At 32.6% G+C, this 17,173-nt stretch overlaps 1 protein-coding gene across 2 annotated transcripts in view; it reads right to left on the reverse strand.

Moving 5' to 3' along the window:
• Positions 1 to 1,125: 1,125 nt before the first annotated feature.
• Positions 1,126 to 17,173, reverse strand: part of LOC127709708 (crossover junction endonuclease EME1-like) — a 71,903-nt gene continuing 55,855 nt past the window's right edge. For both annotated transcript variants that reach the window (XM_052215369.1, XM_052215368.1), the window contains exons 9-11: positions 14,799 to 14,982; positions 6,652 to 6,708; positions 1,126 to 1,290 (exon numbers count right to left, since the gene is read on the reverse strand). In XM_052215369.1, the coding sequence (XP_052071329.1) occupies positions 1,180 to 1,290; positions 6,652 to 6,708; positions 14,799 to 14,982 (352 nt within the window). In that variant the 3' untranslated portion in view covers positions 1,126 to 1,179. The remainder of the gene's footprint in view (positions 1,291 to 6,651; positions 6,709 to 14,798; positions 14,983 to 17,173) is intronic.

A 17,173-nucleotide genomic window follows, 5' to 3' on the forward strand; every position in this document is an offset into this window, starting at 1 on the left:
AGGTTTATTTAAGCTGTTTTAACAAAAAAAAAGGTATTTCACAGGACCAAGTTCGTGTACATAATATGTACAGAAATAGTAGAACACTCACGCAATATATCAGGATTGCCTTCAGATTTAAAATTTGCACTTCGTTTCTGCCTGTTTGAACTTATAAATGTCATATTGTGTAACATAAGTTGTCCAACAGTTTACTAACAACTCTCCCATTGCAAGGAAAACAATTTTGCCTTCTGAAATTTTATGATTTAACAGTTATTAAACTACATGCTCTTGTTTTGCTCACCTAGGTCAATATGCATCTTCAACAATGGACACTCTCCAACCTTAATGACTAGAATAGAATTCATGACAAAAATCTCATTTTGTTGATTTTGCTGATAATTTTTCTTTTTAAAGTTTCTATCTTCATTAGTTTTTGCCAAAAATTAAACACAAAAGAGAGTAACTCTATTAAGATGTGGTCTGACTACATCAGCCATGTTGATTTACGTGTGATCTTGTCTTGCTGATCAATTTTGTTATTCGAAGTTTCTCTCAATCTGTTAAGTTTACAAGATAATACACAAAAACACTTAAAATTGGTAAAAATCATCACTAAAGAGCAAGAACTCAAATAATGAGAAGACTGACAATTTCAGCACTGTTGAATTATTTGTAGATCTTGTCTTGCTGATAATTTTTTCTGTTTAAATTGTCTATCTATATATTATAGTTTTCAAAATAAAAGACCAAACTTGCTTTTTACCTCAATGTTTTTTTCTTAGCAATGTTCACCATCTTAGTTGGCAAGCAGGGTCATAGGACACATTTGAAAAAAAACATGCCCCAATGATGATTGTGGCCAAGTTTTTTTGAATTTGGCCCAGTCTTTTCAGAGAAGATTTTTGTAAAAGTTAACGGACGAGCTAAAAAACTGATTTAAGCAGAAAACTTTACAATTGTTGTCGCCGCCAACAATGATGCAGGAAAAGCAACATCTATGTCTTGCCAACACTTTCGTAGCAGGCTAGACAAAAAACAGTTGTACATTTGGGATGGTAATTCATGTGTAAGAAGGGGGCTGGGATTGACCTTCGTAGACTACATACCATCTGGCATTATATATCATGCATTTAGCCCAAATGAGCTTTTTACATATTTATTTGGCACTTAAAAATTAAGTATATGTTATGATTGTTATTTGATGGTACAGCTTGGATCAGTATTGGTGAAAAACAAATAAAATCTTCTAGACATCTCCTTTCCAATACGCCTAGTGGTTTCAAGAACACCTGCTCCTCTCCTCACCTATCAAACAAAATTTTAAATCAAATTTTTAAACATTTATCAGACATGTTAAATAATTTATATGATCAAAATTTTTGTTTCTTTTCCCATAATATATATACAAAGGATTTTTGTCACGATATTCCAATAGCATGAGTTCGAATCCCAAAGAGGGAAGAACAAAAAATTTGCTTCTGCAAATTGCAGATTTCACATTGTTGTGCTGATATTTAGAGTAATTAAAAGGATTTTAATATATAATAAAATTAAAAACCATTTTTATACAGATATGCAATTTAACCTTCATAAACAAAAATGGTGTCAGAAGATACTCATCTTACAAGATTCCAAAAATATAAAGTTTGCATTACTTTTCTTTGAAATAAGGCACATGATCAGCTATTTCAAGTTTCTTCTGATAGCTTACTTTTCACTGATTCCTCAAAAAGTATGGTTTATATGTATTTCCATTTAAAATAACCGAGATAAAGGCTACTTCTGGTGTACGATATGCTACTTCCAATATGTAATACCTTTCATTACTAGGATTCCAAAATATATCTTTGGTTGAAATAAGGGAGATAATTGGCTACTTCTGGTGTCATATGATAGTTTTCATTACTCTCATTAAAAAAATATATGGTTTCTATATACTTTTGCATAAAATAAGGGATTTAATTAGCTACTTCTGGTTTCCCAATTTGACTTCCTGTTCACACGAAATGTTGATTCACACTGATTCTGAAAATGTATGGTTTCTAGGTACTTTAACAAGAAATAAGTGCAAACAAGAGTGCACACTCTGAAATGTTTCACCTGTTTTACTTATCACTGAATTCATGTTGAAAGTCTGTAATATGAAGGTTTTACTACAAGTATCATATAAACTTAACATTATTTCATATTTTATGAAAATGAGGTCACGGTCAGATGAAGGATGCAAGACAGACATGTACACCTTACAATAATTCTATACACCAAATATAGTGGTCCTATCGCAGAAAAACAGATGAAACTACAAATCTTAAAATTCACCAATGAACCATAAAAATGAGGTCAAGGTCATATGAACCCTGCCAGACAGACATGTACACCTTACAATCATTCCATACACCAAATATAGTTGACCTTTTGCTTATATATATATATATATATATATATATATAGTATCTGATAAACTGACAAAATTACGAAAACTTATCATTGACCAATGAACCATGAAAATGAGGTCAAGGTCATTTGAACCTAACCAAGACAGACATGTACACCTTACAAACATTCCATACACCAAATGTAGCTTTCCTTTTGCTTATATATATATATAGTATCTGATAAACTGACAAAATTACGAAAAACTTATCATTGACCAATGAACCATGAAAATGAGGTCAAGGTCATTTGAACTTAGCCAAGACAGACATGTACACCTTATAAGTGTTCCATGCACTAAACATTATTGACCTATTGCTTATAATATCTGAGAAATAAACAAAACAACAAAAACTTAACATTGTCCAATAAACCATGAAAATGAGGTCAAGGTCAGATGAAACCTGCCAGACAGACATGTACATCTTACAATTATTCCATACATCAAATATAGTGGCCCTATTGCTTATAGTATCTGAGAAATAGACCAAACCACAAAAACTAAATATTCCAACTATACAGTATGGGATTTTCTCATTGTTGAAGACCGTATGTTTGCCTATAATTGCTTACATCTACTTTATCTGAACTTTAGTGGATAGTTGTCTCATTGGCAATCATACCATATCTCCTTATTTTTATATTGTCCAATGAACCATGAAAATGAGGTCAAGGTCAGATGAAATCTGCCAGTCTGACATGAACACCTTACCATCACTCCATAAACCAAATATAGTTGACCTATTGCTTATAGTATCTAAGATATGGACTTGACCACTTAACTTTTACCTTGATCACTGATCCATGGAATGAGGTCGAGGTCAGGTGAACCCTGTCTGACAAGACATGTAGAGTAGACATTGCAAGGAACCTATATATATACCAAATATAGTTATCCTATTACTCATGATAACTGAATATTACAAAAAAAAAAATTTTCTTTCAAGCAGTCACTGAACCATGAAAATGAGGTCAAGGACAATGGACATATGACAAATGGAATCTTGGTAACATAAGGTATCTGCACACAAGGTATGAAGCATCCAGGCCTTCTGAAATATAAAGCCTTGAACAAATAGTTTACACCATCGCTGCAGCCTCCGAATTGTAATACCTGTCTCGCATACTGCGACTTTTGTCACAGGCAAACAAAAAAAATACTTTCAGTTTACACAAGGTCACTTCCAGTTGACATTTTTCAAGGTCATATGCTGTCCAGCCTAATGCAAAAAACAATTAATGGCTTTAACATGTAATAGTATGAAGTTATAGCAAGGTCAAAACATAAAACGTCAAATTAAACTTTGACCTTGACCACAATTTCAAGGTCAAAATTCTCATATCAAAGGACAGTACATAATATATTTGCTTTGTATTGATCTGAGTTAAGCCCTTTTCAACTAATTTTTATAGTATGTTCTTATACTGTGCTTTTACACCACTTCGCAAGGTAGGGGAAGGGTTTGGCACCCAGAAATATGTTTAACCCTGCCACAGTCTGTATGTGCCTATCCCAAGTCGGGAGCCTGTATGTCGGTTGTTGTTGTTTGTTGCGGTATATTATATTTGTTTTTCGTTTATTTTTTTATACATAAATCGTGACGCTAGTTTTTTTCTGAATTGTTTTACATTTGTCATTTTAGGGCCTTCTATAGCTTGCTATGTGGTATGGGTTTTGCTCATTGCTGAAGGTGACCTTTAGTTGCTAACATCTACATCATTTGGTCTCTAGTGGAGAGTTATCGTATTGGCAATCATATCACATTTTCTTATTTCTATATTGTTAGAATTTATCCTACAAAACAGCTTATTTTGGAAATTAAAGGGGAAAAAACTTCTTGAAAAGTTCCCAGAGCACTGCAAACCAAATGCATTGGTGTAGCATTATGTTGCAAATTACAATTTGCCAAAAACTTTGTCGATAACTTTAAGGGTTTCTGAGGAGTTGCTATACCAATTTAGAAGATGACCTTGACCTAATTGTTCTGCTTTTTGACTAAGGACCTCATATCAAATTCCTCTAGATTTCTATGACTTTTGGTTTATGAGTTACTCCAAAATAAGCCTCATGTCAAACACAAAAAGGGAAAACTTAATATTTACCAATGAACCATGAGAACCCTGCCAGACAGACATTTTTCTTCATATGTTATTTCTTGATCTTGAAGAAGCTAATTTCCAAGTTTCAGAACATTCCATGAAGGTTTAAAGTAGTGGACTTTATGTGAATGTTAATTACTTAGAACAAGTATGTGTCCATAGTACACGGATGCCCCACTCGCACAATCATTTTCTATGTTCTGTGGACTGTGAAATTGTGGTCAAAACTCTAATTTTTGCATTAAAATTGGAAAGATCATATCATAGGGAACATGTGTACTAAGTTTCAAGTTGATTGGACTTCAACTTCATCAAAAACTACCTTGACCCAAAACTTAAACCTGCCCACTCACACTATCATTTTCTATGTTCAGTGAAAGTGAAATTGGGGTCAAAACTCTAATTTGGCATTAAAATTAGAAAGATCATATCATAAGGAACATGTGTACTAATTTTCAAGTTGATTGGACTTCAACTTCATCAAAAACTACCTTGACAAAAAACTTTAACCTGAAGCGGGACAGACAGACGGACGAATGAACGCACAGACCCAAAAACATAATGCCCCTAGGTGGAGCATAAAAAAAGGGTCCACATATCAGTCAAGTATGGAAAAATAAAAAATATGTTTTCAAACTTTGGATTTGGACATTATCTCTTAATCATATAAAGGCTTCATAAAATTCCCTGAAGGTTTGACAAAGTTATTGATGTCTGAAAAACTTGAATATTAGAATATAATCTTGTAAATTTAACTGCAAAAAAAACCTAAATAGACTGAATCTAAATGTTAACGGAGTGTAAGCTAAGCAAAATATCATAGTTAACAGCCTCCATATATGCTAGGTTTGATGCTCAATTTAATAGTGTTTATCAACCTTAAATAATTTGGACAAACAAGTAAGTACCTTAAATATAAACCTTCCTTTGAATTACTTCACTATGAAGGTCACACGATGCTGATTCATTTTCTGTGGTCTATTTTATGTTGATAGTATATGAACATGTATCCTTTTTAAAACCATGAAAGTGTTAACATTCATTCAGTTATGACTCATCCTTATTTAATCTGTTAGATATTCTGAATCATTGAATAGCACATTTCCAAGCAACAAATGAAAACTCATATTTGGTTATTGGAATTCGCAAAGACAAGTTGGTTTCCACCAAGCAGGCTAGGAAGAGTAGCTGATTAGAGACATGTGCCTACAGAAATCTGACAAAAAATTAAAAGGTATACAACATCACCTTCTGTGGCAGGGTCTGTGCAAGTTTGGAAGTTAGCAAAAGTTTAACAATGACTGTGACCCTATTTCTGTGAAGGACAAAATAACAGACATGGGGAACAATATATTTCAAAACCACATCATAACAAGGGGTTATTTTTTTACAAGTCATGCAGTAGCTGTTTTTCATATGCTCTGATATCTGAATAGAGATAAATAGCTTTAAATAAAGAGAATTTCCCTCAATTAGTTTCACTGTTTACTGTGTACTTCTATTCGTTACGCAATATAATGTTATAATTACATTACATGTATGTTTCACGAGAATCAGTTAGTTTGATTGGCTAACAATTGCGCGTCATTCAAAAATTAACCTTCAAAATGAAATGTTACATTCGTGATGACACATGCTTCTACAAAAAAGTGCACAGGTAAATAAAAGAAAAATTTCATGGTCTAGCTTATTAGCATAAAAGTGTAATTATAAGAAATGAATGCTTCTTTTTGTAATTTTTTTGGGGTGTAAAGTGTTGATCGTGCACACATTTTTAGAATGAAGCGCTTTTGCGCTTCATATAAAATGTGCTTCAGTCAACACTTTTTCTACCCAATAAAATTACAAAAAGAAGCATTCATTTCATAAATGAATCAGGTGTTGATGGCAGATCTTTGATAGTTTCATATTAATTTATTCATAATATTTATTTAAAACTTTTACAACCTTGGGACAATTTATAGCTTGACAAATCACAAAGATACCTATTGTATATTGTTCAAGACTGCATGTTGCCCTTTAGATGTCTTTTATTTACAGGTTTTTGCTCTCATTGGGTTGCTGTCATCGACATACACACAACATATCCTTTTATTCATATACAATACATTCATGTCATTAAGAAATATTTACCACAATATTATCTAAGACTTTTACTCCTTCTTCTTGTGAGGAACACATAGAGTAAGCCTACAACAAAAGAAAACAATTACTCAAAGAAAGCTGAATTTGACATCCGATTTATAGTGACTTGATTGTAAGTATTTCTCCACATCTATTGCATTGTATTCAAAACTCTGACTCAATTGCAGTTTGTTTCTCAAATCGAACTGTTCAACTGGTCAGAAATTTTATCAAACTGCTGTAAAGGAACCACAGTCAAGTCATCAAACGGCAAGGTAGTAATATAAAGCATACTTACAATCCCTGAAGATTTGAATTCCACTTCATGGTTACTATTAAAGGGAAAATTCGCAATTTTTTACTATTCATCTTAATATGTTCATAATACCATAAAAAACATATTCGCCAAGTTTTATCTGGATATGAACACTAATAAAGAAGAAAATTGGGAATTAATAATTTAATTTGTTCGAACTTCCTGACTTATGTGACGTAGTTTAAGTCTTTTTGCATGCCGGGAGTGAATAAATCTCATTGTAAGTCTTGTTCGTTAATCATCTAATAACGCGATTTAAAGCGCATCGACGACTTTTGGCGTAGCTATTAACCAACTAATAATTAAGAAAGTAAAGTGATCAGCCGTGCAACTTTCAAAATTAAAATGTACGATTTATATTTAAAGGATTTCTGATATGATTATAGTAATAAAAGTAAATCATACAATAGAATATATTTTTATGATTTTTTTTTCCGATGGATATTTTGAACAAACATATATAACTGATATTGTTTTACAAATGCATGTTTGTATTCTCACCTGAAGTCTCTTACTTCAGTCTAGCAAACATTTCCCACTAGTACAGTGTAAATACAATGTGTATTGTACTGTGACACTTAGTGACTACCTGTTGAATGCGTGGTTAAATTCAAGGTAATTAAAAGATTAGCATTCTGTAATTCTATTCTTTTGATCTTCACTCAGTGAATTTTAGCCAACACGGTTCACCGTTACAGGTGTGAACAACATTTCGTATGAATGATAAAAACATTAATTATTTGGGGAGGAATATGGTGGCAAAATACCTGAATCGCCGTTATATATATCTTTTATATTTTTCGTAAGCTTAATTTTAAAATAGATAGGTGAGTATTTTGTTGTAACATCGAAATTCTGAATTACTTTTAATTAAATAATTTTATAAATAAAAATGGCCCACGAAAACGAGCGTATAAACCAAACACTGTACTTACTTTTTCAAATTATCATGGGTATTAACCTTGAATATTTCAATGTTTAGAAAAAAATTTCGCGGTTACATGATCATGTTAATATAGCTTGGTCCGTCCACAGCGATCTAAATTTACCTAATCAGGAATGCCCTTATTAAAATATTTAAAATCTCACAACGTGTACATACTTTAGCTATTTGACCAACGATGTTTAAAAAAAATAACAGATTCAATCTTACGTCAACTTTCCTTTTTTGAATGGAGACAGACCGGCGAAATCAATTTTCAATGTGCTTTATATCTTGTACCTTTGCAAGACTTATCATTCATTCATAAACCCACTCTATACCAGAGACATATATTTCAGTCTTAACTGACAAGAATACACCTCAAGCGGACAAGCAGTATATTCTTTAAATTTCTGTGATTTGATACCAAGAAAGAAAAAAATCCCGAAATTAATTTGATACTTTGTGATACTCAATATTTTTCCTGGAAAATATTCACATCCACACGTTTGGTCTGATAAGATAATAATATGGTGTACAGAACATGCAGAGGTGTGAATGTCATAAAACCTTGTTATATCAGAAACCATTATAAATGTGAACCTTTATACGTAAGACCTCATGGAACGTCACCTAAGCACATACAGGTAATATACAAGTAGCTCTGTTATACCCGGAAATGTCAAGGTAAATCGCTACCGATACCGAATGTACCAATGCAAAGAAAATTCGGATGATTGTGAAGCGTGACCATTCATGATTTTAGAGGAGTCTTAGGTGGAAATTGCCGGTACGATTTAAATTCTGACTAGATTTTTTTCTCTCAATTTAAATCACTGAACTAAAAAAAAAGAAACCTTTGTCCAAGATCAGAATTCTTCATGTAAATTCATAAATACAACGTTCTTATTTTGCAACTTTCAATATACCGGCTTTACCTCCAACCACAGCCCCCTCCCAACCTGGGAACAGTATATTTAACATTACAATGTTTGTGTACCTACCCAAATCAAAAAAAAAAAAAGAAGAAAAAAAAAAGAAAGAGATGAACGGTAAGTCACATCAGATTCAAATATTTATATGGTTGATTGTCGTTAACTGGAGATGTATAGTTACACATCTCTGCGTTAACTTATATAAATGACAGGAAAGTATATACTTGAAATAGATGTATGATGAATTATATGCAACTGCGGCACCCCTTTTTATCAAAGTGTACATGCATTTTAATGACTGTCCGTTATTTTGATTAAGAATGACAATTGAACGTGAAATTCTATAGTTACCAGTGAGACTTTTTTTTACCAGATATGCGACTTTTCGTATTTATATTTTCTCTTATATTACTCTCATTTAATATTTTATGCATAAGTGCAATATTGTGAATAGTTTATTCCCCCACAAGCCAACTAAATAAATTAATCAACCATCTAGCTAATCAGACGTTAATACAAATACTATCAGTCTATCCGGAGTGAAGTTTCTTTATTTCTTCAAATAGATTTTTTGGGGATCATTAGTGTACGTCCAGTGGCATATATATTACATGCATGTCGGAATAGGAAAGTTAGCATAATGTACTTTTAGAACCATGTTCACATCATTATACATTATATCCAACAATTGTGGTGATGACGAATTTCTTTAACTGTTCGAGAACAATCTAAATGAAATATAAATCTGTGATTTTACTATGTCCATAACTTCGATGAACCAAAGCAAGTGAGAAATCAACCTGTATTTAAATCAAATTGGTTCTGGATGTTCCTCTGTTATATTCAAAAACATGTATATATTTTTAATTGCGACTATCTATATCCGTAACTTTCTATCTAGGCGTATTAACCAATGACCGACAAGTGCGTACATTTTTGTTAAATCAATATTTGTATGTTTCAAAATGTCCATCATTATTGACAACGAGTATATACTTACATTTTCCACAATTTACCCTAGGAAAAATTTTATCAAATCTTTTTTTGGAATTATTTAGATTTTCATAAATATCATTCTTTACACCAGAAATGTTATTTATAAACAAGCGTATGTGTTTAGTAATGACTAGTATATCACTCTCGGACACGCAAGACAAAGATGTATATTACACCTGATAGTTTCAAAATGGAAAGTTACACTTGAAGTTATCGGCCGTGTACACTGATCAATACCCTCAGAAATGAAGGGATGCATGAACTTGCTTTATGTAATTGTGTAATAAGAGTTTTTAAGTCCGACAGGAAATCGCATGAATACCTGGACGTGTCACCTCACAATACCTCTGGGAATAATTCCTTTAGCCATATGCATGCTGATGATCAGATAAGGGAAGGTCTGAATTTATTTAAATAATTAGATATAAGAAAATGTTGTATGAGTGCTAATGAGACAACTCTCCATCCAAGTCACAAATTGTCAATTTATAAAAGTAAACCATTATAGGTAAAAGTACGGTCTTCAACACGGAGCCTTGGTTTATTACATAAAAAAAGTATGAACAAATTAGATTTTCGAAAACAATCATACACGGGACACTTATTTATGACTTTGAACTTTGACTTTTTAACTAATTCCCATATAAATTTCTTGTTTCAAAACTTAGTAAAAACAAGAATTTGTATAGTAACAAATACAAATCCTTGGTAAAAAAAAAACAGTTTAAAAACGACAGACTTTAGTTATTAAAAAAAAATAATTACATTTTCCGTATCATGTAGTTAGGAAAGGTTGAACAACCATGTCTATTATAATCATGTTTGTGACCCGGGAAACTGTTTATGCTTTTCTTGTCGGATAAAACAACTGTACGCTTGACAAGATATCGACACGCAATTACGACTACGTTAGGTTACTGCTAGTTTTGGTCCTTTGTGGTTTATAGATATATCGTGGTTTCGAAACCGAGAAGATGTCAAAATGGCCGCATGCAGAGAATTGATACTCTAAATTTAAAATCGATGGTGATCTCTTATATAGCAGAATAAAACTTTAATATTTATGAATTTGTGTTTTTTTATACAGAATGAACATAATATCAATTTTTCATTTTTTTGCGAAGTTTCCCTTTAACGTTCTTTTCCTATTTCAGGTTGAGGACTGACTCAACTTTTCCAGTCCTCAACCTTTTCCAATCAATTCTTTTAAGTAATTTTAACACTCGTAAAGTGTTCTAGAATCATTAAATAACATTTTAAACTTCTACTTCAAGTCATATGAAACGAGTTTCTTGTTATTATAATGTTAAGGAAATAATTGAACCAATGCATGTATATTTACTAAACTAAGTCCTCTATGCACATTTTTTCACAAATTACAACGAATCTACAACACATTATCGACGAATTATATTTCATTCAGTAATTGTTGATCGCAAGCTATTTAACTTTCAAGTTTGTTGCTGAAGTTTACTAAATCGTGACATTGATAAACAAACAACACAGAATCATGGAGAAAAAAAATTAAACTTTTTGTTGTTAAATGATTTGGTGTATTTAATTTGTTGTTTAAGAATCAATTATTACTATTTACCTTCTAGTGCATGTTTGTTTACATTATTTCATCAAAGTTTTTCTCTCTCACTTGTGCTGTGCAATAACCTAAATTCTAACGAGAGATGTTGTAGTAAAGGTCACTGCATACCGAAAATATCAGCCAATTAGAGTGTGGGAAGACAATAATTCAATAGTAGTATATTTCTGAAGATTTTGATAAGATAATTGATTTTCTTTTACAAGAAAGTCCATGTACACTTGTTTTATAGTAAACCTTAGGCATTCAGGTATATAAAACATATTCAACTTTTTTTTTAAATTTGAAGTATCATACGACATTAATAATGGAGCCTGTGTCGCTCACCTGTATCTACTGTGGTTTTGGAAATCATGTAAAATACGGTTAAATTCATAATAGATACCCTAATAATGATTGAGGCCAATTTGGTTTAATTTGGTCCAGTAGTTAAATTAAAAGTAGAAGATTTTTGAAAAAATTTACAAAAATTACCAATAAATTGCAGAAAATGACTTTAAAGGACAATAACTCCAATAAGATGTCAATTGCCAATTTTGGTCATGTTGACTTATTTGTAGATCTTTCTTTGCTTGATATTTTTGCTGATTACAGTATATCTCAATCTATAATGATATTCAAGATAATTAACAAAAAATGCAAAATTTTCTTTCCTCCACTCCAAAATTTATTTCACCCAGGGCCTGAATAATGCTGGAAATGCCTTTAAAATGTTTTTCTAAACACCCTTAAAAAAAATTTGGGCAAGGGTCTTGACCTCGACTAACCTGTCTGGTCTGGGGGGCATTCACCCAATATAAGTATGCTGAAAGAAAAGATATAATAATGGTTTTTAGAAAAAGTAACACTGAATAAATCTGAAAATGGAACATATCAAGGAGGAATAATTAGCAACCCCCCAACCCCTGAAAAAAAATTGCATCCCCCCTGGGGAAAAAAATCAAGTCATCCCATTGTAGTCACAATAGTTACTGAAGACCCCTTATCATTATTTAAATTAGTTTTCAAGTTGTGACCATTTGAAATTGTTTTTTTACATTTTCCTCATAGACTCTTATAGTAAACACCTATATTCTATTTTTACCCATGGTGACCATGTTGGTTGTAGGGCAGGGTCATCAAATACATTTTTCAATCGAGATACTCTAATAATTATTTGAGTAAGTTTAATTCCATTTGGCCAAGTAGATTAAGAGGAGAAGATTTTTGTAAAAGATTACAAAAATTTATAAAAATAGTGAAAAATTGACTTTAAAGGGCATAACTCCTTAAGGGGTCAATTGACAATTTTGGTTATGTTGACTTATTTGCAGATCTTACTTTGCTGAAATTTTTGCTGTTACAGTTTATCTCTATCTATTATAATATTCAAGATAATAACCAAAAACTGCAAAATTTCCTTAAAATTACTAATTCAGGGGCAGCAACCCATCAAGGGGTTGTCTGATTTGTCTGAAAATTTCTGGGCAATTAGATTTTGACCCGATGAACATTTTTACCCTGTCAGATTTGCTCTTTATGCTTTAGTTTAAGAGATATAAGCCAAAAACTGCATTTTACCCATATGTTCTATTTTTAGCCATGGTGGCCATCTTGGTTGGTAGGCGGAATCATTGGATATATTTTTTATTAAACTAGATACCCTAATGACGGAGGCCAAGTTTGGTTTAATTTGGCCCAATAGTTTCAGAGGAGAAGAATTTTGTAAAAGATTACAAAAATTAACGAAAATTATGAAAAATTTACTTTAAAGGGCAATAACTCCTTAAGGGGTCAATTGACGATTCTGATCACATAACTTATTTGAAGATCTTACTTTACTGAACATTATTGCTGTTTACAGTTTATCTCTATCTATAATAATGTTCAAGATAACCAAAAACTGCAAAATTTCCTTAAAATTACCAATTCAGGGGCAGTAACCCATCAATGGGTTGTCTGATTTGTCTGAAAATTTCAGGGCAGATAGATCTTAACCTGATGAACAATTTTACCCTTTTGTCAGATTTGCTCTAAATGCTTTGGTTTCAGAGATATAAGCCAAAATCTACATTTTACCCCTATGTTCTATTTTTAGCCATGGCGGCCATCTTGGTTGGCGGGCAGAGTCTTTGGATAAATTTTTTTAAACTAGATACCCTAAGGATGATTTATGCCAAGTTTCGTTCAATTTGGCCCAGTAGTTTCAGGAGAAGATTTTTGTAAAAGTTAACGGACAACGTCGGACGACGGACACCAAGTGATGAGAAAAGCTCACTTGACCCTTTGGGTCAGGTGAGCTATAAAGGGTATTTCCATGAACATACTGCAAACGATCACTCACAATCTGAAATTACTGAAGTTTCACGAGATGTTTTCAGTTAGTGTCAAAAAGTATTTTCCCTGAATTCCCCCGACATAAAAAGGGTTGTGGACAATGTACCAGTATGGAAATACTTGGCTGATTAAGGTTAGTATGCTGTATCACTTTGATGACTTGACTGTGGTTCTTCTACAGCACTTTATTAAGATTTTTTTCTTTTTATTGCTATTTTATTTTTGTTATAACTTTTCGAATGGGATCATCCATTGAAATCTACTCACCTGCATTTACCTGTTTGATTACTTAACTGCAAAAAAAATATGCTCATTTCTTTTAATATTATTTTTGAATTTTGACTTGGTCTAAAATTTTGATAGTTTTGAGAGATAAATTTAACCTGCCTTCCATACCCTATACACAATTGCCTTTTATATATTATCACTTTTAATCTACCTTTGTAATTCTTAGAATTGTTTATTGATTATTATTTGAACTATTGTGTTGTGTGATTCCATATCATTAGCCTAATAAAATGTTTTTATTATATAAGTATTTTTCATGAATTTGAAAGTTATTTGGAATAAAAAAAAATAAAAATCAAGTTCTACAGCAACAACATCTTATATCAAAATATTATATCTCTTACATTAAAATCATATTTAGGACATCAATTTTATTTCATTCATTTTATGAACATTAAGATTATAATACTAAGTTGGTAGATAGTTTTTTCTTCCAAAAATCTTGAACTGCTAGATAGTAGCTTGTCAATGAAGACTAGGGCCTTAGTTTTCGAAAGTCTCTTTAAAACACCATTCTTAGTCCTTACTGATGTTTTTGAGTGCATCTTCAATTGATATAAATCATTAAAGTTATCATTAAATTAGGACAAAATACATATCTTAGATGTGGTCAGTATAATCAGAAATGTTTATTTCTGTTTTATTCTATTTCTGACATTTAAGCCTTCTGGTCTAACATTATTCTATTAAAAATTCAAACAAAAAAACAGGTTGCTAGAAAACTACAACTATTCTGCAAAATTTGATATATCAAGGATAAAGATGAAAAAGGAAAATAAAAACTGTTACCTTCATAAGTAATTGCGGAGATGGGTATTCAGCTATAATAGCCTCTGCCATATCAGGACTAACATTTTTGAATTGCAGAAGCTGCTGCTTCCAGACCTTCAGCAAACCCTGACCAGATTTATCTACCTTGACACCAGTGGTGCCATCTTCATGAAAGGAAAATATGGAGTTCAGTCTATCTTTCCTGTAAAAGAAATTTTATATGTGACAAAGAATTTGTGTATGAATAATACTAATACTTTATTTATCAATCACCATTTTTGACAGGTTACCTCAAAGAGTCATCTTGTAGGACCTACTTCACTCAACCTGAATTCTATAAAGTGAGGTTTGTGTCATAAAAAAAATATAATTTTTCTTCTTCAAACAACAAATACTGTGTAAGTACTTTTATTAGTGGGTATCAGTTTTTTGAGGTTTGAGCAAAAATTATACGTTTGCGGAAAAAAATTGAGTGAAGAATTTGAAGCCATCAGAAACAAAGATTCTTGAAGATAATCATATTTTGTTTAATGATTTCTGGGACATTGTAAATGAAAGAACCTTAGTGAGCGTGCTCACATACCCCACGTCCCAACATTGTCATTGGAGAAATAAAATAAGTGTAAGAAAAAACAAGAAATGATTGTAACAGGATGCTGTTACGAAGTCTCCCAAACGAAGCTCCCATAATTCGAAATTCCCAGTGTCGCCTGAAATTGGACAAAGTCCAGTGAAAATTGGTTTGGTCCAGTAAAGTATCTGCATTAGTGATGCCTGGGGACTAACCCTGTATATCATTCAAATCATCTTGGCATGACAAACCAGAATATATATGGTTTAGGGGTGGGGATCTCGACCATTTACAAGATACTAGAACATTGGGGGTGGGGGAACCCCTGGGGACTGACCCTATACATCATTCAAATGTTCAAGACATGACGAACAGGAATGTATATGGTTAAGGTGTGGGGATCTCGACCATTTACAAGATATTAGAACATTGGAGGTGGGGGGAACCCCTCGGGACTGACCTTATACGTCATTCAAATGTTCGAGACATGATGAACAGGAATATATATATGGTTTAGGGGTGGGGATCTCGACCATTTACAAGATATTAGAACTTTCTCAAATGGCAGGGGGTCGAGATGACCCCTGGGGACTAACCCTGTATATCATTCAAACCATCTTGGTATGACTAACCAGAATATATATGGTTTAGGGGTGGGGATCTTGACCACTTACAAGATATTAGAACTTTCTTAAATAGCAGGGGGTGGGGGTGACCCCTGGGGACTAAACCTGTATATCATTAAAACCATCTTCGCATGACAAACCAGAATATATATGGTTTAGGGGTGGGGATCTTGACCACTTACAAGATATTAGAACTTTCTTAAATGGCAGGGGGTGGGGTCGACCCCTGGGAACTAACCCTGTATTTCATTTGATGTGCTTTATCATGACAAACCAGAATATATATGGTTTAGGGGTGGGGATCTCGACCATTTACAAGATATTAGAACTTTCTTAAATGGCAGGGGGTCGGGATGACCCCTGGGGACTAACCCTTTATATCATTCACACCATTTTAGCATGAAAAACCAGAATATATATGGTTTAGGGGTGGGGATCTTGACCACTTACATGATATTAGAACTTTCTTAAATGGCAGGGGGTGGGGGTGACCCCTGGGGACTAACTCTGTATTTCATTTAATGTGCTTTATCATTTAGAACATTTTCAATTAAAAAGATTGTGTCTATCACAAACGGTTTTCAATTTATAATCATAGGGTTCTATAGTAAAACCCTCCTTTCTTTTTGCCCCTCAAAGTACCCCTTTATAAACCCCAATGTACAAACAAAACCCTGAATCCTGATTGCACCACTAGACATGTAAGTCTAGCATATTGTGAAACCCTAAGTTAATCTGACAAGTGGTTTTGGAGAACGAGTGCGGACAAGTTCAAATTTAAAAGCGGCGGAAGAAGAAGAAGAAGAAGAGAAGAAGAAGAAGAAGAAGAATAATAATAATAATAATAATAATAATAATAATAATAATAAGAACTGAGCAAAACCAATAAGTCTTCCCAAACTTCGTTTGGGAGACTTAAAAATTGTATCAGAAAAAAAAATTGAATCATAATTTCCTGTCGATATGCACATCTACGTAGTATGTCCTTCTTATTTGAAAAGGTTTCATGAAATTCTGTTGTGTGGTTTAAGAGGAGTTGCGATGACAAAAGGGTGCAGTAGTATATTGGGCAAATAAGTTCAAAGGGGCGTAACTCCTGGAAAAAAAATTAAATCGTAATTTCCTGTCGATATGCACATCTATGTAGTATGTCCTTCTTATCTGAAAAGGTTTCATGTAATTCTGTTGTGTGGTTT

Source organism: Mytilus californianus, unplaced genomic scaffold (genome assembly GCF_021869535.1).
Source record: "Mytilus californianus isolate M0D057914Y unplaced genomic scaffold, xbMytCali1.0.p SCAF_7, whole genome shotgun sequence".
NCBI classification, from domain to species: domain Eukaryota; kingdom Metazoa; phylum Mollusca; class Bivalvia; order Mytilida; family Mytilidae; genus Mytilus; species Mytilus californianus.